The sequence below is a fragment of the Sus scrofa genome, chromosome X (assembly GCF_054392235.1).
Source record: "Sus scrofa isolate SSC_HxYL_T2T_F1_AM1 chromosome X, Sscrofa_HxYL_maternal_Yorkshire_Landrace_v2.0, whole genome shotgun sequence".
Classification (NCBI taxonomy): domain Eukaryota; kingdom Metazoa; phylum Chordata; class Mammalia; order Artiodactyla; family Suidae; genus Sus; species Sus scrofa.
Genome location: NC_139401.1, coordinates 122,050,501 through 122,074,774, shown reverse-complemented (window position 1 = coordinate 122,074,774; position 24,274 = coordinate 122,050,501). Strand labels below are relative to the sequence as shown.

General features: G+C 40.9%; 1 protein-coding gene across 37 annotated transcripts in view; it reads left to right on the top strand.

The window, feature by feature from the left end:
* ARHGEF6 (Rac/Cdc42 guanine nucleotide exchange factor 6) overlaps window positions 1–24,274 on the top strand; it is a 117,102-nt gene that overhangs the window by 64,566 nt on the left and 28,262 nt on the right. For all 37 annotated transcript variants that reach the window (XM_085006733.1, XM_085006732.1, XM_085006727.1 and 34 more), the window contains one exon: window positions 1,448–1,570. In XM_085006733.1, the coding sequence (XP_084862859.1) occupies window positions 1,448–1,570 (123 nt within the window). The remainder of the gene's footprint in view (window positions 1–1,447; window positions 1,571–24,274) is intronic.

The following is a 24,274-nucleotide window of genomic DNA, read 5'->3' as shown; positions in this document are numbered from 1 at the left end:
ATGTTTTTCTTTCGTACATTGCAAATGCCTTGGAAGAGTCATTCGGATTAATCATTCAGTTTCACAAGCTGCTGCTTCTCTTTTAATCACGCCCGGTATCATGGCTGTTAGCAGTTGAAACACATAGAAAGTGGGGAAGGGAAGCGTATGTGCTTAGGTGAGCTGGCACATCACTGACGGGTGGCTGGATTGTTGCAAGTGTTCAGCTTCATGCTGCGGAATGAACTGTCATGATCATCAGGCAGATACATTTCGGGAGCAAGACTGATTTTCCAAGCAGTGGGTCCAGGAGCAGTTGGTGACTTTCACCATCTGTAGGGAAGTCGGGGCGATGGCCTGTTTCTTGAGCTTTAGGAGGCACAGGTGGTTGTCCTGGGAGGAAGATGGTCAGGGGTCCCGCTAAAGAGACTTGAGGAGCCACTCCAAGTCCAGATCATGGGAATGGGAAGATGCTCACTAAGTGAGAAGAGCAGATTACTATGGAGACATGTGATCTTTGCTTCCCATTTTTTAGAGAAACATGTAGAAGAGAGTCCAAGGCATATTGTCAACATTGTGATGATAGATATACCTCAATGGTGGAATTCCAAGTAATTTCTTTTCCTTCCTCGTGCTTTTCTGTTTTTTTGTTTTGTTGTTGTTGTTTTTTTCTCTTCAGATGAAAATGGGTGGCTTATCATTTCAAGCATCTGGATGCCACCTTGCTCTTTTTTTTTTCGTTGTTGTTCTTTTTATGGCCACACCCGTGGCATGTGGAGGTTCCCAGGCTAGGGGTCAAATTGGAGTTGTAGTCGCTGGCCTACACCATAGCCACAGCCACGCCAGATCCGAGCCGCGTCTGTGACCTACACCACAGCTCACGGCAACGCTGGATCCTTAACCCACTGAGCAAGGCCAGGGATCGAACCCTCAACCTCATGGTTCCTAGTCGGATTCGTTCACCACTGAGCCACAACGGGAACTCCTGGATGCCACCTTGCTTAGTGACCACCAGGCCACCGAGACTACTGAATACTACTTCGGATTCAATTAGTTTTCTCTGTACTCAAACTTCATTCGAATTAACCAAGAGTATTTTTAGTGTGCCCAGCTAAATTTGAGTTTTGTAATTTGAATAAGCATCTTAAAAAACTCCTACTAATTCCAAATAAGTATTTGACCCTATGTTTTGGAGCTATGTTTGGTGACTAGAATTTAAAGCAGTGGTCAAAATTGACAGGCCATTGTAAATCCATGATAATAGAAAAAAATAAAAAATCCTAAAAATTAAATAAAGTGGTGGTCAGGAACTTGCATTTTATAGATAAAATGGTTGTAATATAGAAGTTTCTTTTTTACTTTGGAAAAAGAATTCAAAAGGTTTGCATTTTGCCAGGTGTGATTGGAATCATCTTCCTTTATCCTCTTTCTTATTTTGCATTCTGTGTTTCACCTGTTTTGCTTACAGATTTCCAGAAAACCAACACAAAGTAGGTGGTTGTCTCCTGAACCTCATGCCTCATTTTAAATCTATGTATCTGGCCTACTGTGCAAATCATCCTTCAGCTGTAAATGTACTCACCCAGCACAGGTAAATTATTATTTCCCCCAAAGTTGTTTCTCTATGCTGTCCTTTCCTAGGACCACCTCATTGGGAAATCCAAGGTCTCTAGCCGAACTCTTTTTTTCTTTTTTTTTTTTTTTGTGTCTTTTTGTCTTTTTGCCTTTTCTAGGGCCACACCCACGGCATATGGAGGTTCCCAGGCTAGGGGTCTGATCGGAGCTGTAGCCGCCGGCCTACGCCAGAGCCACAGCAATGCGGGATCCAAGCTGCGTCTGTGACCTACACCACAGCTCATGGCAACGCCGGATCCTTAACCCACAGATCGAGGCCAGGGATCGAACCCGCAACCTCATGGTTCCTAGTCGGATTGGTTAACCACTGAGCCACGATGGGAACTCCTCTAGCTGAACTCTTGATTATCCCCGTTCATCCCAGGAATTGATTCATTGTTATATGGAGTCATCATCCATCAGTGCCACAAATAATTTATTGAGCACCTACTATGTGCAAAGTCCTGTAGAAGTTGATGAGGATACAATAGTGAACGAGGAAGAGAAGGTCCCTCTCCTCATGGGGTATAGACTCTTGAGGGAAATAGATGTGAAATCAAACATCGTAACATGTTGTATTAGAAAAGGGTAAATTTTTTTTTGTCTTTTTGGTTGTTTGTCTTTTTATTATTGATTTGTTGGAATCCTCTTGCCAGTCCTTTGTTAGTTGTATGTATTGAGAATATTTTCACTCACTCTGGGACAGTTTATTTTCTTGACCATGTGCTTTGAAGAATAGATGTTTATAATTTTCAGTGACTTTTAACCTGTTGGTTTTTTCCATTGATGCTTTCTTTACTGCTTTTTGTACTTTTGTTAAAGAATTTTATCTGTTTCAAAGTTGTGAAGCTATATACCTATTTTTTCTACTGATTGAGCTTTTGTACTTAGGCCTATGACACGTCTCAAATTAATTTTTATTATTTATTTATTTAGTCCTTTTAGGGCCCACCCTTGGTGTATGGAGGTTCCTGGGCTAGGAGTTGAATTGGAGCTGTAGCCACTGGCCTACACCACAGCCGCAGCAACGCCAGATCCGAGCCACATCTTCAACCTACACCACAGCTCATGGCAACACCAGATCCTTAACCCCCTGAGCGAGGCCAGGGATCGAACCCACATCCTCATGGATACTGGCAGGGCTTGTTACCACTGATCCACAATGGGAACTCCTAGAAAAGGGTAATTAAAAGGATATTGTAGGACTTTGAACTGGTATCAACTTAGTGTGGCTGAGGGAAGCATCAGGGCAAGCTTTCTTGCAGTAAAATTCTCTTTAGAGCCAATGGTTTAGGCTTCCCCTGACCCAGTAAATGTTTTGTCTGAGTGGCTGCCAGAGCTAAACTGCCTGGGTTCTTTCCTTTTTTACTCTTCTTTGTCTGGGAGAGAAGGTCTCGAGCAGTAATGTGGCTCGAAGGTGGGTATCAACAGGGAAAGACAGAAGGAAGCTCACCCTGTGAACTGTGTCAGGTACTTGAAACAAAGTCTCTGGTGGTAACTATACAAGGATATAAATTGTTTCGGATTCATGGAGGACAGGACCCAGATAAGTTCACATCTCTCTTATGGAACCCTAACCCTTCCTCGGCCCTCTGGTGATTCATCCTTGACATTCACAGGTGCCGGAATACGGTAGCGTAGGCTTAAAGACATAGTTTTGACTTTGACGCCGTGCGCTAGAAATCTGAGTCGGGACAGTAGAAGAACAACACAGAGGCTCGTATACGACTGAACTTGGAGACTAGATCCAGAGCACACATGGATTCGGAGCTTGGCTCAGGACTGAAAAGATTACTCTTCTCTTAATATGGCTCAGACTTGAACTCCCTGAACCAGGCTGGAACACTAGTTGATACCAACCCTCAGAAGGGATGGGAACTTTGGTTTTGTCCTGGTTTGTTAGGCACTTCCTTGGCTTTATAGAGCTGATATGTAAGGGCATTTTGAAGATAGAATTCAGTGGGTCCTACTTGAAGGTCATTTTTATTTCTCTGATTAAGGCCATGAACTCTTGTGTAAGAGCAAGTATGGAAGTTGGAGTTGAAAGAAAGGGAAGCCGTGATTGTGGATTATTTAGGCAAGTGGCTCAGCTGCCTAGAGCTCACAGTAGCTAATAATAGCACTGACAATGTGCCAGGCACATGCTGTAAAAAGCCTATGAGGGACTTACTATTATTACTGTCTCTGCTTTCAGATAAGACATTGGAAAGTTAAGTATTGTGCCCAAGTACTCATAAACTCTTGAGTGGTTGAGCCAGGATTAGAATCCAGGTCTGTCAGACTTCTAAAACATGTTTTTATTAAGATATATATTTCACCTACAAAGAGAATAATCTAAGCTTAAGGATCAAAATATTACCATTTCCCCCCTTCCTTGCTTCCTCCTTCCTTCCTTCTTTCTTTCTTTCTTTCTTTTTCTTTCTTTCCTTCTTTCTTTCTTTCTTTCTTTCTTTCTTTCTTTCTTTCTTTCTTTCTTTCTTTCTTTCTTTCTTTCTTTCTTTCTTTCCTTCCTTCCTTCCTTCCTTCCTTCTCTTCTCTTCTCTTCTCTTCTCTTCTCTTCTCTTCTCTTCTCTTCTCTTCTCTTCTCTTCTCTTCTCTTCATTTCTGTCTTTCCTGCTATGCTGGAGGCATACAGAAGTTCCCAGGCTAGGATTGACCCAAGCAACACCTGTAACCAGAGCCACAGCAGGGACAACGCTAGATCCTTAACCCACTGAGCCACCAGGGAATGCCACCATTTTCTTTCTTATATAGCAGCTTTATTGAGATATAATTCACATACCATACAATTCACCTGTTCAAAGTGCACAGTTAAATTTTTTTTTGTATATTCAGAGCTGTGCCATCATCACCATGATCAATTTTAGAACATTTTCATCGTTCCCTAGACAAACCCATACCATTAGCAGTCACTCCCCATTGCCAGCCCAAGGCAACCACTAAAATACTTTATGTCACTATGGTTTTGCTTATTCTGAACATTTCATTTAAATGGAACCCCACAACATACAGCCTTTTGTGTCTGGCTTCTTTCACTTAGCATAATGTTTTCAAGGTTCAGCCATGTTGTAACACTTATCAGTACATTGCTTTCTTTAATTGTTTTTAAAATTGCCATATAATGAAAAATCTTCCATTGTATGGACACCTCATATTGTTCTTCCATTCACCGGTTTGTGGACATGTGGACTGTGAACTGTGCTGCTGTGAAGATTCGTGTACAAGTCTTTGTGTTTTCATTTCTCTGTGGTAGATACTTCAGAGTGGAATTGCTGGGTCATATGGTAACAGTTTTATTCTTTTAGAGGAATTGTGAGACTCTTTTCCAGAGTGGCTGCACCAACTTATATTCCTGTCAGCAGCGTATGAGGGCTCCATTTTCTCCACATCCTCACCAAGCTTTTTTCCTCAGTTTTTTTGATTATAGCCATCTAGAACAGATGAGGTGGTATCTCATTGTGCTATTGGTTCGCATTTCTTCAATGACTAATGATGGCGAGCATCTCTTCATGTGCTTATTGGCAATTGGTGTATCTTCATTTGGGGAAATGTCTATCCAGATTCTTTGTGAAATTGGTTTACTTGTCTTATTATTGAGAGATTACTCATATGCTAGAAATTCATCATTTTAAAGTGTAAAAGTCAGTGGTTCTTAATATATTAAGTTTGAGATATTGCTCATATGCCATAAATTCATCATTTTAAAGTGTACAAGTCAGTGGTTCTTAATATATTAGGTTGTGCAGCCATCACCACTATTTAGTTCTAGAACATTTTCATCACCCTAAGAAGAAACCCCTCACCCAGTAGTAGTCACTCTTTATTTCTCTAAGGGCTAATGATCTGGAACATCTTTTCCTGTGCTTGTTGGCTAGCTTTCTCTCTTTTTTGGAAATATGTCTACTCAAATCCTTTGCCCATTTTTGGGGTGGGTTATTCGTCTTTACATTGGTGAGTGGCAATGTGTCTTTATATATTCTTATATATTCTTCTCAGATGTATGATTTGCAAAAAAAGTCTCCCATTTTGTGAGCTGTCTTTTCCCTTGCTTGATGGTGTCTTTTGAAGCACAAAAGTTTTAGGTTTAATTTTGACGATGTCCAGTATATGTATTTTTTCCTATTTTGCTTATATTTTTGGTGTTATATCTAAAAAATGTTGCCTAATCAACATTTAGCCTCTCTTGCAATTTTATAGTGGCTGGCCTAAATTTAGCTCTCTAATCCTTTGTGAGTTAATTTTTACATGTGGTGTGAGGTAGGGGTCCAACTTCATTCATTTGCATGTGGATATCCAATTGTCCCAGAACCATTTGTTGATTTTTGTTTTTTATAAATTTGTTACATTATTTTATGTCCCAGAACAGGATCTATCTTGGTGAATGTTCCATGGAACTTGAGAAGAATTTATATTTTGCTGATTTTGAATGAAGCATTTGATAAATGTCAATTAGATCTACTAGACTGATGGTGCTGTTAGTTCAACTACGTCCTAATTAATTTTGTTTTTATGGCCACGCTCAGAGCACATGGAAGTTCCCAGGCCAGGGATTGAATCTGAGCCGCAGCTGTGACATATGACACAGCTTCAGCAATGCCAGATCCTTTAACCCACTGTGTCGGGTGTGGGATTGAACCTGCACCTCTGCACCAACCTGAGCCACTGCAGTCAGATTTCTTAACCCACTGTGCCAAAGCGGGAACTCCCATGACCTGCTGGATTTGTTGATTACTGTAGAGGGATGTTGAAGTCTCTAGCCACAATACTGGATCTGTCTATTTCTCCTTCTACTTTTATCACTGTTTGCTTCATACAGTTTGATGTTCTGCTGTTAGGTGCATTCACTTTAAGGACTGCTTTGTCTTGTTGGAGAATTGGTCCTTTTATCTACGTAATTTTCCCTCTTTATCCCTTTTAATTTTCCTTGTTCTGATGTCAGCTTTTTCTGAAATTAAGATTGCTAGTCCAGCTATCTTTTGATTACTGTTAATATGTCTTTTTTCATCCCTTTACTTATTATTATTATTTTGGCTGTGCCTGCAGCATGCAGAAGTTCCTGGGCCAGGAAGGAATTGAACCTGTGTCACAGTGGCAACTGGAGCCACAGCAGTGAAAATGCTGGATCCTTAACCTGATGCTCCATGAGGGAACTCCTCCATCCCTTTACTCATAATCTGTGTCTTATAGACAGTATATAACTGAGTCTTGTGTGGGTTTTTTTTTTTTTTTTTTTTTTTGTCTTTTTAGGGCTGCACCTGAAGCATATGGAAGTTCCCAGTCTAGGGGTTGAATTGGAGCTGCAGCTGCCAGCCTGCACCACAGCAACAGAAACACGGGATCTGAGCAGCATCTGCAACATACACCACAGCTCACAGCAACGCCAGATCCTTAACCCACTGAGTCGGGCCAGGGATGAAACCTGCATCCGCATGGATACTAGTCAGGTTCATTATCACTGAGCCACCACGGGAACTCCTGAGAAGGTTTTATTTCACCTCCACTTTTTCTCTTTTATTTTTTACTTGTGTCTTTTCAGGGCCGCACCTGTGGCATGTGGAGGTTCCCAGGCTAGGGGTCTAATCGGAGCTGTAGCCACCAGCCTACACCACAGGCACAGCAACTCGGGATCTGAGCCACATCTGTGATCTACACCACAGCTCATGGCAACGCCAGGTCTTTAACCCACGGAGCAAGGCCAGGGATCGAACCCGCAACCTCATGGTTCCTAGTCAGATTCATCTCCGCCACGCCATGACAGGAACTCTTTTCTCTTTTATTTTTATTGTGGTGAAAGCTAACAAACATATAACATGAGGTCTACCCTCCTGAAAAAGTGTACAGAACGGTCCTGTTAACTATAAGCACAACTTTGAGAGTTCCCACTGTGGCACAACAAGATCAGCAGTGTCTCTGCAGTGCCAGGACTCAGGTTTGACCCCAGGCCCAGCACGGGTTAAAGGATCCAGCATTGCTGCAGCTGTAGCATGGGTGCAACTGCAGCTCGAATTTTATCCCTGGCCCAGAAACTCCATATGCCTCGGGGTTGCCAAAAAATAAAAAAATTAAAAGTATATGAACACAGTTTTGTACAGCAGACGTCTAGAACTTTTTCATCTTACATAACTGAAACTTTATACCCATCCAATAGCAGCTCTCCATTTCCCCCTTACCCCATCCCCTGGAAATCGCTGTTTCCTTTCTGAGTTTGACTACTTTAGATCTCTTGTAGTATTTGCCCTTCAATGACTGGCTTATTTCACGTAGCATAAGAAGATCACCAGCTTCATCCATGCTGACACCACTTTTCTTTATCCATCCATCCATCATCGGACGTTTAGGATGTTTCCCGATTGGCTACTGTAACTAATGCCACCACACACTCGGGAATGCGCATGTCGCAAGATCCTGCTTTCAATTTCTTGGGATAAATACCCAGAAGTGGGGTTGCTGGATTCGATGGTAGTTCTCTTTTCAGCATTTTGGGGAACTTCTACACTGTTTTCCATTGCGGCTGCGCCAATTTACATTCCTGCCAACAACACACAAAACTTCCAATTTCTTCACATCTTTGACAACATTTGCCTTTTTTTTGGCGGGGGGATAATGGCCATCCTAATCAGATATAAGGTAATAGCTCATTGTGTTTGTTTTTTTTTTTTTACAGTAACTGTAATAGTTCTCTACTTAAATGTATATAATCTTATGGAGTAAAGGTCTTTCCCCCAAATAAACACCAATGTAATATTTTACAAATTGAAGTACAGTTGCTATATAATATATGTTACAGGTGTACAATATAGTGATTCACAGTTTTAAGGGTTATCTACATTCGTAGTTATTATCATTATGGTTTTGATTTCATTTCCCTGATGATTAGCGATGCTGAGCATCTTTTTATGTACCTGTTGGCCAATTGTGCGCTTTCTTAGGAAAAATGTCTATTCAAGTGCTTTGCCCACTTCTGAATTGGGTTATTGGTATTTTTTGCTGTTGAGTTGTAGGAGTTCCTCGTTTGTTTTAGAGATAAATACATCCCTTATCGAATATATGATTTGCAAATATTTTTTCCTGTTCCATAGGTTGCCTTATCACTCTGACGTTTCCATTGCTGTGAAGAAAACTTTTAGTTTGATGTAGTTCCCCTTGTCTTTCCTTTTGTTGCCTGTACCCTTGGTATCATGTTGAAGAAATCATTGCCAAGACCGATGTCATGAAGCACTGCTCCTATATTTTCTTCCAGGGGTTTTAGAGTTTCAGGTCTTAGGTTTAAGTCTTGAGTTGATTTTTGTGGGCAATGTGTCGTAATTACAGGTCCATTTTTTTTTTTTTTTTTGCATGTGCACATTCAGGTTTCCCAGTACCATTTGTTGAAGACTATCTTTTTCCCATTGTGTGTTCTTTCACCCATGTTGAAGATTAATTGAACATATTGAACATATATTTATAGGTTTATATATTTATTTATGGATATATATTTATAATAAATCTATATTATATAGATTATATATAGAGATAGATTTATTTCTGGGCTTTCTAATCTGTTCTATTGCTTGTTTCTCTTTATGCCAATATCATACTGTTAATTACTGTAGATTTGTATTTGAAATAAGGAAGTATTAAACCTCCAGCTTTGTTCTCTCTCAAGATTCTTTTGGTTATTTGAGGTTAGTTTTCATTCCCTATCTATTTTGGGATATTTTTTCTATTTCTGTAAAAAATGCCACTGGGAATTTATAGAGATCGCATTGGTCTGTAGATCACTTTAGGATGTGTGCACAGTTTAACAATATGAACTCTTTTTTTTTTTTTTTTGGTCTTTTTGCCTTTTTCTGGGGCCACTCCCGAGGCATATGGAGGTTCCTAGGCCTAGGGGTCTAATCGGAGCTGTAGCCACCGGCCTACACCACAGCCACAGCAACACAGGATCCAAGCCGTGTCTGCGACCCACACCACAGCTCAGGGCAATGCCAGATCCTTAGCCCACTGAGCAAGGCCAGGGATTGAACCCACAACCTCATGGTTCCTAGTTGGATTCGTTAACCACTGAGCCACGACGGGAACTCCAATATGAACTCTTTTCAGCCATGAACATGGGATGTCTTTACATTCGTTTGTGCCTTTAATTTCTTTCATCAATGTTTTGCCATTTTCAGTGTACAAGTCTTTGGTCTCCTTGGTTAAGTTTAGTCCTAAGTGTTTTATTCTTTTTGATGCTACTGTAAATGAGATGTTTTTCTTTCCTTTTTTTTTTTAATAGGTCATTGTTAATGTATAGACAAGCAACTGGTTTCTGTATGTTAATTTTGTATCCCGCAACTTTACTGAAATCATGTATTAGTTTTACCATGTTTTTTTTTTTTGTGAGTGGGGGGGGGGGTCTTTAGGGTTTTCTACATATAAAATCATGTCATCTGTGGAGTTCCTGTCGTGACTCAGTGGTTAACGAATCCAACGAGGAACCATGAGGTTGCCGGTTCGATCCCTGACCTTGTTCAGTGGGTTAAGGATCTGGTGTGGCCGTTAGCTGTGGTGTAGGTTGCAGAAGCGGCTCGGATCCCGAGTTGCTGTGGCTCTGGTGTAGGCCGGTGACTGCAGCTCCAATTTGACCCCTAGCCTGGGAACCTCCACATGCCATAGGAGCAGCCCTAGAAAAGGCAAAAAGACAAAAAATAAAAAATAAAAAATAAAAAATAAAAAATAAAAAATCATGTCATCTGTGAACAGAGATCATTTTACTCTTTTCTTTCCCATTTGAATGCCTTTTATTTTTCCTTCTTGCCTCTCTGGCTAGAACATCTAGTACTGCGTTGAATAGAAGTGGCAAAAGTGGGCATCTGTGCCTTGTTCACGGTCTTAGAGAAAAAGTCTGTTTTTCGCCATTGCGTATGATGTCGACTGTGTGCTTTAATTTCCTTCTAGTCCTAATTAGTTGAGTGTTTTTTTTTTTTTTTTTAATCATGAAAGGATGTTGAATTTTTGTCAAGTGTTTTTTCTGTATCTGTTGAGAAGATCAGGTGATTTTTTTATCTTTTGTCCTTTGTGTGATGTATCACATTAATTGATTTTTGTGTGTCAAACCATCCTTGCATCCTAGGGATATTGCCCACTTGGTCATGATCCTTTTAATGTGCTATTGGATTTGGTTTGCTGGTATTTTGTTGAGGATTTTGCATCTATATTCATCATTTGCTTTGTTGGATGGAATGATAGGTGTATGTTTGCTAGGTCCATTTGAGCTATAAGCATTTTTCAAGTCATTGTCTTCCATCTGGATGTTCTATGCATTATTGATAGTGTGGTATTAAAATTCTCTACTATTATTGTGTTGCTGTCTATTTCTTCCTTCAGTTCTGTCAATATTTGCTTTATGTATTTGGGTGCTCTGATGTTGGTTGTGTATATATATTTTTTAATTGTTATATCTTCTTGATGAGTTGATCCTTTTATTATGATACTTCTTTGTCCTTTTTTGTCTCTTTTGACAGTTTTTGATATAAAGTTTATTTTGTCTAGTATAAGTGGCCACCCTTGTGCTTTTTTTGGTTACCATTTTTATAGAATGTCTTTTCCCATCCCTTCACTTTCAGCCTGCGTGTGTCTTTAAAAATAAAATGAGACTTTTGTAGACAGCATATATTTAGGTCCTTTTTAAAAATTAAAATATAGTTGATTTATAATATTGTGTTAATTTCTGCTGTACAGCAAAGAGAATCAGGGGTGTGTGTGTGTGTGTGTGTATTCTTTTTACATTCTTTTCCATTATGATTTATCTCAGGATACTGAATATAGTTCCCTGTGCTATAAAGTAGGACCTTGTTGTGTATTCCTTCCATATGTAATATTCTGAATCTGCTAATCCCAAACTTCCAGTCCATCTCTCCCTCACCCCCTAGGCAACCACAAGTCTGTCCCTCTAGCTAGATAGGTACATTTGTGTCATATTTTTAAGGTAATCAACTCAGGAGGCTAGTTGATTTACAAAGTTGTATTAGTTTCAGGTGTGCAGCAAAGTGAATCTGTGATACATATTTTCATTCTTTTTTAGATTCTTTTCCCATATAAGTTATCACAGAATACTGAATAGAGTTCCCTGTGCTATGCAGTAGGTCCTTGTTATTTATTTATTTATTTATTTTGCTTTTTAGGGCCACACTTGCGGCATATGGAGGTTCCCAGGCTGGGGATCTAGTCGAAGCTACAGCTGCCGGCCTACACCACAGCCACAGCAACACCAGATCCGAGCTGCGTCTGCAACCTACACCACAGCTCGTGACAGCATCGGACCCTCAACCCACTGAGCAAGGCCAGGGATCAAACCTCATGGTTCCTAGTCAGATTTGTTTCCACTGAGCCACGACGGGAACTCCTAGTTGTCTTTTTTATATGCGTGTGCAGGTGTTAACTCCAAACTCCTAATTTAGCCCCCCCCCCTTTTTCCTTTGGTAACCATAGGTTTGTTTTTTGAAGTCTGGGAGTCTGTTTCTGTTTTGTAAATGAATTCATTTGTGTCATTTTTTTCCTTTGTATGGCTGCACCTGCAGCATATGGAAGTTCCTGGGTCAGAGGTGGAATTAGAGCTGTGTCTGCGACCTACACCACAGCTCACAGCAAGGCCTAATCCTTAACCCACTGAGGGAGGCCAGGGATTGAACCCATGTCCTCATGGATGCTAGTCAAGTTCGCTAACCACTGAGCCACGACAGGAACTCCCCTCGTTTCATTTATATATATTCTATAGGTATTTTCTTTGTGGTTACCATAGGGCTTAAATAAAACGTGAATAGTTATAACAGTCTTCTTTAAGCTGATGAAAACTTCAGTTAACACAGCTCTACGCTTTCATTTCTCCTCTACTTTGTTATTAATGTCACAAGATACGTGATACATAGTTTCATCTCTTAATTTCTAGGCCAGAATGAAAGCAATTTATGTGCATGGCTAGCAATATTAGAGTATCCTGTGTTTGTTTATATATGTAACTTTACCAGTGAGCTTTATTCTTAAGAATGCTATCGTGTTGCTGTTTAGGGTCCTTTTATTTCAACTTGAAGGACTCTTTAGAAGTTCCTGTAAGGCAGGTCACAGTGATATACTCCTCCAGCTTTGGTTTATTTGGGAGTCTTTTTAAAAAATTTATTTTATTTTTAAAACTAAGGTACGCTTGATTTACAGTGTGGTGCCAATTTCTGCTGTACGGCATAGTGACCTGGTCACACATAGGATATATATTCTTTTTTTTCACGCTATCTTCCATCATGTTCTATCCCAAGAGATTGGATATAGTTCCTTGTGCTTCACAGTAGGACCTCCTTGCTTATGGTGTGGTCAGTCTCATTAGCCATTCTACGAAGCATCTCTCTCATGTCTTTGGCTTTTCTTAATAATTAATGAACCTGAGCATATTTTGCCCATTTTTTTTAGCTAGCTTGTTTGTTTTCTTGTTTTGAATAGTTTTAATTTTCAATTTAATTTTTTATTATTGATTTACAATGTTCTGTCAATTTCTGTTATACAGCAAACCTAGTCATATATATATATATATATAATATACTATTTTCTCATATTATCTTCCATTGTGTTCTATCTCAAGTGAATGGATATAGTTCCCAGTGCTATGCAGCAGGACTTCATTGCTTATCCATTCTAAATATAATAGTTTGCATCTACTAAACCCAAACTCCCAGTCCATCCCATTCCCTCCCCTCTCCCCCTTGGCAACCACATGTCTGTTCTCTATGTCTGTGAGTCCGTTTCTGTTTGTAGATAGGTTCATTTGTGCCATATTTTAGATTCCACATGTAATATCATGTGGTATTTGTCTTTCTCTTTCTGACTTACTTCATGCAGTATGGGAATCTCTCGTTGCATCCATGTTGCTGCGAATGGCATTATTTTTCTCTTTTTGATGGCTGAGTAGTATTCCATTGTACATATATACCCCATCTTCTTAATCCATTCATCTGTCGATGGACATTTAGGTTGTTTCCATGTCTTGGCTATTGTGATTAGTGCTGCTATTAACATAGAGGTGCGTGTATCTTTTTTTCTTATTTTTATTTTTTATTACTTAATGAATTTTATTACATTTATAGGTGTACAACAATCATCTTGTTGTGCACATATCTTTTTGAATGAAAGTTTTGTATGGATAGATGCCCAGGAATGGAATTGCTGGATCATATGGTAGTTCTGTATTTAGTTTTCTGAACTTTGTTTATGGATAATTTTGCCAGACATTATATTCTTGGTTGGCAATTTTATTCTTTTAGTACTTTGAACATATTATTCCACTCCCTTCTTTTTTTTTTTTTTTTTTTTTTTTTGTCTTTTGTCTTTTGTTGTTGTTGTTGCTATTTCTTGGGCCGCTCCCGCGGCATATGGAGGTTCCCAGGCTAGGGGTTGAATCGGAGCCGTAGCCACCGGCCTACGCCAGAGCCACAGCAACGCGGGATCCGAGCCGCGTCTGCAACCTACACCACAGCTCATGGCAACGCCGGATCGTTAACCCACTGAGCAAGGGCAGGGACCGAACCCGCAACCTCATGGTTCCTAGTCGGATTCGTTAACCACTGCGCCACGATGGGAACTCCTCCACTCCCTTCTAATTTGCAAAGATTCTACTGAGAAACCTCCTAATAGTCTCACGGCGATTCTCTTATCTGTGACGTCTCTCTGAGTTTGACTTTGTTTAGATTCGACATATGAGTGATACCATGCAGTATTTATTTTTCTCTGGTTTGTTTCACCTAGCATAATGCCCTCAAGGTCCATCCATGCCGTTGCAAGTGATAGAATTTCTTTCTTTCTCCTGGCTCTGATTAATATTTGTGTGTGTGTGTGTGTGTGTGTGTGTGTGTGTGTGTGTGTAGCACTGCTTCTTTATCCATTCATCTGTCCATGGACACTTATGTTGTTTTCATCCCTTGGCTATTGTAAATAGTGCTCCCATGCACATTGAAGTGATGTGTCTTTTCTAATGAGTGTTTTTGAGGTTTTGGGGATATATACCGAGGAGTGAAATTTCTGGGCCATATGGTAGACATATTTTTAATTTTTGAGGAACTGCCATACTGGTTTTCATAGTGGCTGCATCAATTTACATTCCTACCAACAGTGTAGGAGAGTTCCCTTTTCTCCACATTCTCACTAACACTTGTCATCGCTTGTCCTTTTGATAATAGCCATCCTAACAGGTGTGAGGTAGTATTTCACACCCTCTCCAGCATGTATCATTTGTAGATTTTCGATGATGGGTATTCTGACCAGTGTGAGGTGGTCCCTCATTATGGTTTTGCTTTGCATTTCCCTGATGATTAGTGATGTTGAGCAGCTTTCTCCGGTTGGTCATTTGTATGTTTTCTTTGCGAAAATGGCTGTTCAGTTCTTTTGCCCATTTTTAATCAGATTGTTTGGCCTTTTGGGGGGGGTTTAAGTTGTATGAGTTCTTTATATACTTTGAATATAGCCCCTTATCAGATAAAATGACTTGAGAATACCTTCTATTCCATACACTGCCATGCATTTTATTGATGGTTTCCTTTGTGTGTGCAAAGTCTTTGTAGTTTGATACAGTCCCAGTTGTCTATTTTTTCCTTTGGTTGTGCATTTTGTGAGTACTAGGGGCTTCAGTTTCTCCTTTGTTTTTTTTTTTTTTCCCTCTCTCTGTCTCTTTGAGTTTGCTAAGAATTCCTTCATAAACAGAGTCTGTATCTTGCAGCTCGCTCAGCTGTAATCTACTGTTATTATACTGGAGCCGTGGTGATGGGGAGTGAAGTGTAGTGGGGGGGATGCATTCTATAATGTTATGAATAAGTTTCACTTATGTAGTGGACCAGTGTCCCTGAGCTTTGATCTTTAGAAGCGTTTCTTAGGATTCTTTTCTTCCTCTCACATATGACAGGAAGATGAGCAAGGGCTGGGGTTCCCATTGTGGCTCAGTGGGTTTAGAACTCCACATAGTGTCCATGGGGACGTGGGTTCAATCCCTGGGCTCACTCAGTGGGTTAAGGATCCAGCCTTGCTGTGAGCTGTGGTGTAGGTCACAGATGCGGCTTGGATCCTATGTTACCGTGGCTGTGGTGTAGGCCGGTAGCTGCAGCTTGGATTCAACCCCTAGCCTGGGAACCTCCGTATGCTGCAGGTGTGGCTGTAAAAAGAGACAAAAAAAAAAAGAGAGAGAGAAGGCTGGAACTGGCCTCTTGTCCCTTTGCCAGGCCAGATAAAGCTCTGGCAACATAGTTTCCCTTGGAGAGCAATCCTTTGTTAGAATGTTCTGGGAGCATTTCAAAATGGTTACTTTTCTCTCCACTTCCCCGAAACACAAGGGAGTTTTTCTTTGATCTTCTCCATGAGAACCTGCTTGGGTTCCTGGATGCAAACTCCACAAGTGTTGGGCTGGGCAAGACTGAAGCCCTGGGAGTTTTTGACCATTACGCCAGTCCACTCTCAGACTCTTGCAATACCATTCGAGTGGTCCTAGCAGTTACTGACTCCAGTGGCTTCTCCTCAGGGAAGCTGATCTCAGTTCTAATTCTTTGTCTTTGACTGTCTTTCTAGATTTTGAGGTGGTCGTTTCCCAGTGATCTCAAGTCTTAGTGGACCTAAAAAAAGTCATTGATTTTCAGTTTGTTCAGTGGTTTTTCGTGTTTTGAGGATGGTAATGATGACTTCTAAACTCTTTGGATGTTAGAGCTGAAACCAGATGTCCTTTAATGATTAAAAAATAATTTTTTTCTTTCGTGTTTGCTTTGAGACTTTCCATATATATCTTAACTTGTCCGAATCTACTATGTATTTACAGTAGCTTAATTCTACTGAGATATAAAAATGTTAGTCCTAGTCTACCTCTATTTCCACTGCCCTTTTTGTGCTACTGTTGTTATACATGCTGTATGTTTAAAACCCAATAATACATTGCTTTAATTATTATTACTATCCTTTTTGGACTGTTAATGAAGCTGAGGGAAGTGAGGATATATTTATATATTTATAGCATTTGCTATATTAACACTCTTATTTACCCTTGTTTAGCTTTATTTTTTCCTTTGAATTTGAGTTACTTTCTGCTATCATATACTTATTTGAATAGAGCTTTGCTTCCACCCACCTGTGTTGTGCTGTTGTCGTAAAATTGATTATATTTCTATATGTTAGAGGCCTAACAGTATAGTTCCATAATATTGCTGTATACAATTTTTAATTTCAGTTAAAACAGGAACTCTGGGTCTCTGCTACAGTTTTTCATAGTTACATGATTACCTTTACCATTGCTCTATGTTTTTATATGTGGATTTTGAATTTACATCTGGATTTACTTGATATTACCCTGGAGCTTTAGTATTTCTTGTAAGGTGAGTCTTCTGGCAAAGAATTCTCTGTTTTTTGTTTCTATCGGAATGTTTTCTTTCATTCCTCCATTTTTGAAAGATAGTTTGACTATGTATATATAATTTTCGGTTGGCAGTTTACTTTCATTACTTTGAGTATGTTATCTTATTGCCTTTGGCCGCCATTAATTCTGATGAGAAATTAGCTGTTAATCTTATCCAGGCTCCCTAGCCCGTGGTGAATTGCTTTTGTCTTGGTCTTTTCAAGATTTTGTCTTTGGGAGTTTCCGTCGTGGTACAGCAGGAACGAATCTGACGAGGAACCATGAGGTTGCGGGTTCGATCCCTGGCCTTGCTCAGTGGGTTAAGGATTCCGAATTGTGGTGAGCTGTGGTGTAGATCGCAGACAAGGCTCAGATCTGGTGTTGCTGTGGCTGTGGCTGTGGCGTAGGCCAGCAGCTGTAGCTCCGATAAGACCCCTAGCCTGGGAACCGCCATATGCCACAGGTGTGGCCCTAAAAGGACAAAAAAAAAAAAAAATTTGTCTTTGTCTTTCATCATCTTTAGTATAATTTGTCTGTACATGGATCTCTTGAATTGATCCAGCTTGGAATTCATTGAGCATCTTGGATGTGTAGATTAATGTTTTATTCAAGTTTCAGAAGTCATTATTTTTTCAAATATGTATTTTTTCTTCATTCTGTCTTTCCTCTCCTTTTGGTACTCTCAGCACGCATTACTCTGAGGCTCTGTTTACTTTTCTTTATTCGTTTTTTCCCTGTGTTTTCTCAGATTCCATTATGTCCATCAATCTATCTTAAGTTCACTGATTCTTCTACCAGTTCAGATTTACCATTGAGCACCTCTAGTGAACTTAAAAATTTTAGTAATTGGACTTTTTAACTCCAGAATTTCCATATGGTCCTTTATCATATTCTCTTTTTACTGATATTATGTGTTTGATGAGACGTTGTCATCATAGCTTCCTTTACTAGGCATGGTTTCCTTTTGTTCTTTGAAAACATTTATAGTGATCACTTTGAAGTTTTTGTTAATTTTGACATTTTGTCACACTCATGGACAATTTCTGTTGTCTCTTTCCTCCCCTGGTCACACATCTCGTTTCTTTGTGTGTCACATAATTTTTCATTGAAAACTAGATACTGATGCAATTTTAGGTTTAGCAACTCTGGATACTGATTCCCTTTCTCTCTCTGGGTTTTGTTTTTGTTGTTCTTTGCTTATTTGTTTGTTCAGTAGCTTGATTAGACTATTTTAGTCCAGTCTACTTCCTCCATACTGGGCAACCTCTAAAGTCACTCTTCAGAGGGCACAGCCTCAGTCATGCACACAGCCACCATGAAATGACAGTGGTTTTAGAAAGACTCTTTTTGATTGTGTCTCTACCTGATTTCTCTGTGAAGCTGTCTGTCTCCCTTTAGTATCACACCCAGCAGTTAGGCTCCACTCATTTCCAGATGATTGCACTTTTTTTTTTTTTTTGGTAATTCCTTGGAGCATAAATTTCTCTGCCATCTGATCCAATTAAGTTCAGGCAGGGATAGTTTTTTTATTGTATAGTTGATTTTCAATATTGTGTTAGTTACAGGTATACAGCAAAGTGGTTCAATTATATATATATATATATATTCATATTATTTTCCAACATAGTTTATTAGAAGATATTGAATATAATTCCCTGTGCTCTATAGTAAATCATTGTTGTTTATCTATTTCATATAGAGTGGTGTGTATATCTGTTAATCCCAAACTCTTAATTTATCCATTCACCTACCTTTTCCCTTTGGTAACTCTAAGTTTATTTCCTATGTCTGGGAGTCTGTTTCTGTTTTGTAAATAATTTATTTTATTTTTTGGTTTTCACATGTAAATGATACCATATAATGCTTCTCCATCTGACTTAATTCACTCAGTATGATAATCTCTAAGTCCATCCATGTTGCTGGAAATGGCAATATCTCATTCTTGTTTATGGCCGCTGAGTAGTATTCTATCACATATATGTACCACATCTTCTTTATCCATTCTTCTGTTGATGGACAATTTTTTGTTCTTCTTAGGGCTACACCCTCGGCATATGGAGGTTCCCAGGCTAGGGGTCTAATCAGAGCTACAGCTTCCAGCCTACGCCACGGCCACAGCAATGCCAGATCCAAGCCACATCTGTGACCTACCCCACAGCTCACGCCAACGCCAGATCCTTAATCTACCGATCGAGGCCAGGGATTGAACCTGCAAGCTCATGGTTCCTAGTCTGATTCATTTCTGCTGCGCCGCAACGGGAACTCCTGTCGATGGACATTTAGGTTGCTTCCATGTCTTGGCTATTGTGAATAGTGCTGCTATGAACACTGGGGTGCATGTATCTTTTCAAATTAGATTTTTTGTCTTTTCTGGATATATGCCCAGGAGGGGGATTGCTGGATTATATAGTAACTCTATTTTTAGCATTGTAAGGAACCCCTATACTCTTTTCCATAGTTGACCGCACCAGCTTACATTCCCACTAACACTGCAGGAGGGTTCCCTTTTTTCTTCACCCTCTCCAGCACTTATTGTTTGTACACCTTTTAACAATGGTCATTCTGACTGGTGTGATGTTATATCTCAGTGCGGTTTTGATTTGCATTTCTCTAATAAGTACCAATGTTGAGTGTCTTTTCATGTGCCCATTTGGCCATCTGTATGTCTTCTTTGGAGAAATGTCTATTTAAGTCTTTTGCCCATTTTTTGATATTGAGCTGTACAAGCCGTTTATGTATTTTAGAAATTAAGCCCTTGGTCGCATCATTTGCAAGTATTTTCCCCCAGTCTGTAGGTTGTCTTTTCATTTTGCTGTGCAAAAATTCTAAGTTTGATTAGGTGTCTCTTGTTATTTTTGCTTTTATTTCTATTGCCTTGGAGACGGACCTAAGGAAAACTTTGGTACGATTTATATCAGAGAATGTGTTGTCTATGTTCTCTTCCAGGAGCTGTATGAGGTCTTGTCGTCTTTTTAAGTCTTTAAGCCATTCTGAATTTATTTTCGTGTGTGGTGTGAGTGTTCTCACTTCACTGATTTATGTGCCGCCGTCCAGCTTTCCCAGCACCGCTGGCTGAAGAGGCTGTCTTTTCGCCATTGTATATTCTTGCCTCCTTTGGCAAAGGTGAATTGACTGTGAGTGTGTGGGTTTATTCCTGGGCTCTCTATTCTAGGGGTAGTTTTTTGAGACCAGTCTTTGAGGGGTGTTCTGGCCCTTCTCAGTACTTCCTCGCTGTCTCTTTCCCAGGTTCTTTCTGGCCACCTAGCTGGCCTGGGGTGTAGCTTGTTCTGAATTAAGAGGACCTGTCTCCTCGTATGGCTTACCACCAAACCCTCCACTGTTTTGGCAAGAGCCCTTAGGCTTGAATGTCCCCCTGCTGTTTTTTCAGCTAAAACCAATTCCTTTGAGGAAAGCTTCGGAGCTCTCAGTTCCTCTGTTCTACCTCTCTCTCCCCCCGGGCCAAATCTCTGAGCCACTACTCTGGGTCTGCGCAGGGCAGGTGCTTCTGGTCTTTCTCTTTATCTCTCCCAGCGCAGAACCTCTGCCCTACAAGTGAGCTGGGCTGAGGGTGACTTGGCTCCAGAAGTTTCTGCTGGCCACTCCTAGGGTAGGGCCTTATCTGTGTGTGTGTGTGGAGTTGTGGGGGGACACTGAGTGGAGGAGGAGGAGGAAGCCTCCATTGGATGTGCTGGTGAGACACAGCATCCTTGCGTTGGGAGCTGAGGGGAGGGGGAGACCCCACGTCTCGTCCACAGTAGCCTGGAGTGGAGCTTCTGTCGAGCTGAGCTGGGAAGAGAAGGAGGGAGGGAGACAGCAGGTCAGGCTCAGATACCACAAGCTCTCTCTGTTCTTACTGAGCTTTAGAATATTTTCCTTTTTTGTCTTTTGTCTTTTGAGGGCCGCACCTGCAGCATACGGAGGTTCCCAGGCTAGGGGTCGAATCGGAGCTGCAGTCACCGGCCTACACCACAGCCACAGCCACGCCAGATCCGAGCTGCGTCTTCGACCTACACCCCAGCTCACGGCAACGCCAGATCCTTAACCCACTGAACGAGGCCAGGGATCGAACCCGCAGCCTCATGGTTCCCAGTCAGATCGTTTCCACTGCACCGCAACGGGAACTCCTAGAATATTTTCTTAAATAAATGTTTTCTTCACTTACCAGATGCCACTGGGACACCTTCTAGAGACTTTAAACGGTAGTTTTATAGGTTCTGGTCGCGTTCCCCTGGGGAACGGGTCCACAGAGCAGCTCAGGCCATCACCCCCTCATGCCGCGCCTCCATCTCAGCCTAAACGTTTTACAGCTTTTATATCCTCTCAGGGGACAGTTCCGCCACGTAGAAGCCACGTTAGCCAGGGTGATTCGCTTAAATTTTAGCCTTCGTTTCCTCCCTTGTAAAATGAGGATGAGACCACCCACCTTGCAGGATGGCTGTGAGGAATCCGTGAAATGATGTGTACAAGGTACCCGGCCTCTAGCGAGCGGTAGTTGCCGCTGCTCCCCGTTTCTACGTTATTCATCTTCTACCAGCTACTCACTCTTTTTTAGACCAAAAAAAAAATTATGCAATATTTCAAGCACACAAAGAACAGAGATGAAGTCCACCCATGTACCCACCATTCAGCTTCAGAGACGAACTGTAGCTGCCGTCGGAGTCCTGTGTATACTTTCCAGTGTTTCCTGCTCCTGTTTCCCTCCCCCGAGGGAACCAGAGCCCCTGAACTTGTTTTTGGTACCCCAGGAATGTTTTCATACTTTACCACTTATCTTCACTAAAGAAAAAAAATGCGTGAGGGCCGTTTTTCCTGTGATGGGCATATAAACGTCCTCTGTGGAGAAGGGTAAATTTCTCCATACCAATAGAAAGAGACCCCCGTATGTTAGCTTGCCATTTATACCAGCACACGTTCTTTTTCTTCTGAGCTGAGCACAGCGATTCTGGATAAACACCAGAAAGATAGTGTACCTCGGCTGGCAGACTTCTGTAGTGGGGTAATTCTGTGTGCTTAACGTGCTACTGATGCTGCATTTACCCATGCTAGGAGTTTCATTGATAAATAACAGTAGAGATTCCTTCAAACATTTTGATTTAAAGTTTGTTACACAGGGAGTTCCCATTGTGACTCAGTGGGTTAAGGACCCAACTTAGTCTCCTTGAGGATGTGGGTTCAATCGCTGGCCTCGCTCAGTGGGTTAAGGATCCCACGTTGCTGTGGCTGTGGTGTAGGCCTGCAGCTGCAGCTCCAGTTCTACCCCTAGCTGGGAACGTCCATATGCAGGTGCAGCCATAAAAAGGAAAAAAGTTTGATACACAGTTAATTGAAAGATTCTCAACTTGGGGGGGAGTTACTATACTCTGTTGGCTTGATTTTGGCTAGTGATTTTTAAAACTTATTTATTTATTTATTTTGTCTTTTTAGGGCCACATCCACGGCATATGGAGGTTCCCAGAATAGGGCCCCAATCGGAGCTGTAGCCGCCAGCCTATGCCACAGCCATAGCAATGTCAGATCCGAGCTGCATCTGTGACCTACACCACAGCTCACAGCAACGCTAGACCCTTAACCCACTGAATGACGCCAGGGATCGAACCTGTGTCCTCATGAATGCTAGTCAGATTCGTTTCTGCTGAGCCACGAGAGGAACTCCTTAGAGGCTTTTTTTAAGATTGAAATGTAGTTATTTACAGTGTCTCAAGTGTACAGAAAAGTGATTCAGCAAAATGATTCAAATATATAAAAATATATATTTATAAATAACTATATATAATATATAAATATTTAGATCTATTACATATTTATTATTATATACAATTATAACTATTTTATGTAATATATATTTATATTTAATATTTATTTTATATATTTTAAATCTATTTAAAATATGTAAGATACATTTTCATATATAAAATATAGATTTATATATAAATACACAACATACATTATACAAATATTTACATAATAGAAAAAAGATAAATATATATATTTACATTTTTATTTTCAGATTCTTTTCCCATATAGGTTATTGCAGAATACTGAGTATAGTTCCCTATGCTATACAGTAGGGACTTGTTGTTTATTTATTTCATGCACAGTTAGTGATTTTTCTTTGAGAATTTTATATCCCTTGAAAGGATGGAAGACTCACTGGAGTCTCATAGAACTGACTTTTTATCCTAGTGGTTTATTTGCATGCAAGGAATGGAAATTAAATTAAAATACTTGGAGTCATCCTCAGAGGTGCTTCTGGTATAATCTCAGCTATTTTCTATGTATCTTTTGGTAGTTTATGCTCATATCTTAGAGGCAAAGCATAGGTGAATGACATTTGCATAAAATTCAGATTAAAACTCTGTTTTATATGAAGGTTTCAGCTGAAATAGAGACATCGGTGGACTTGTGCTAAAGCTGTAGATGCTTAGCAGCAGGAAAACCACTGAGAGTCAGAGCGGGCCAGTCAGGTGAACGTCTCTACTTCGGCCTGCAGGTGGCAGTATCGCACCAGACATGCTGGCGATGCTTGGCAGTGAGACCAAGCGCAGCCCTGAAACCGTATGATTGTGTGCGTTGGTGCCTTGTGAAAAATGCAGTCACACATTATTTGAATTTGGAGATAGAAGCAGCCCCCCACCTTGCTATGTTCCCCACATTTACATATATTTGAATGAGTGCCCCAGTCCTTTGCGCGCTCCGGGGCGAGGTCTTTTGGGATTTCCCCTCTCTGTCCCCTTCTGCTTTGCTACTGTAGCTGTTTCTTCCTGGGAGGAACCTCACCCGTACAGAAATACCCACTTCAGTCCCGTGCTTCGGTGTGGCATCCCTTCTTTTCACCAGGGCGAGGGACGGGAGTGAAAAGACAGAGCCGGGAGAGGAGGAGAGAGCCCCCAGACAGGTCTAGCGCAGGCCCTCGCTGCCGCTGGATCGCAGTGGCCACCGCAGACACCACGTGTGCTTTGCCTCTTGGTAGGTTTAGTCTCGCTCTGGTCTCCATTGTTGTCCGCCATGAAGGCTCTGAGAAAAATCGAGAGCTGTGGCCTTGCTTCCCGGACAAAGAGCCCAGGAATAATTCTGAGACTGGGTTCTGCTCTGGCCTTGAGGAGCCAGGGAGAGACGCGAGACTGATCACAAGCAAAAAGGGGTCTCGACACAAAAGAAGCAGGCAGCCGAGGCTCTGGGACTGGCTCAGTGAAAAAAGGGATTATAGAGACCCACCCAACCTGCCCCCCCCACCCCAGTGATTCCCGTGAAAGGCTGGTGGGGAGAGTAAGAAGGGGGAAACAGCTGACCCTTTTCTAGCTGCTCTAGGTA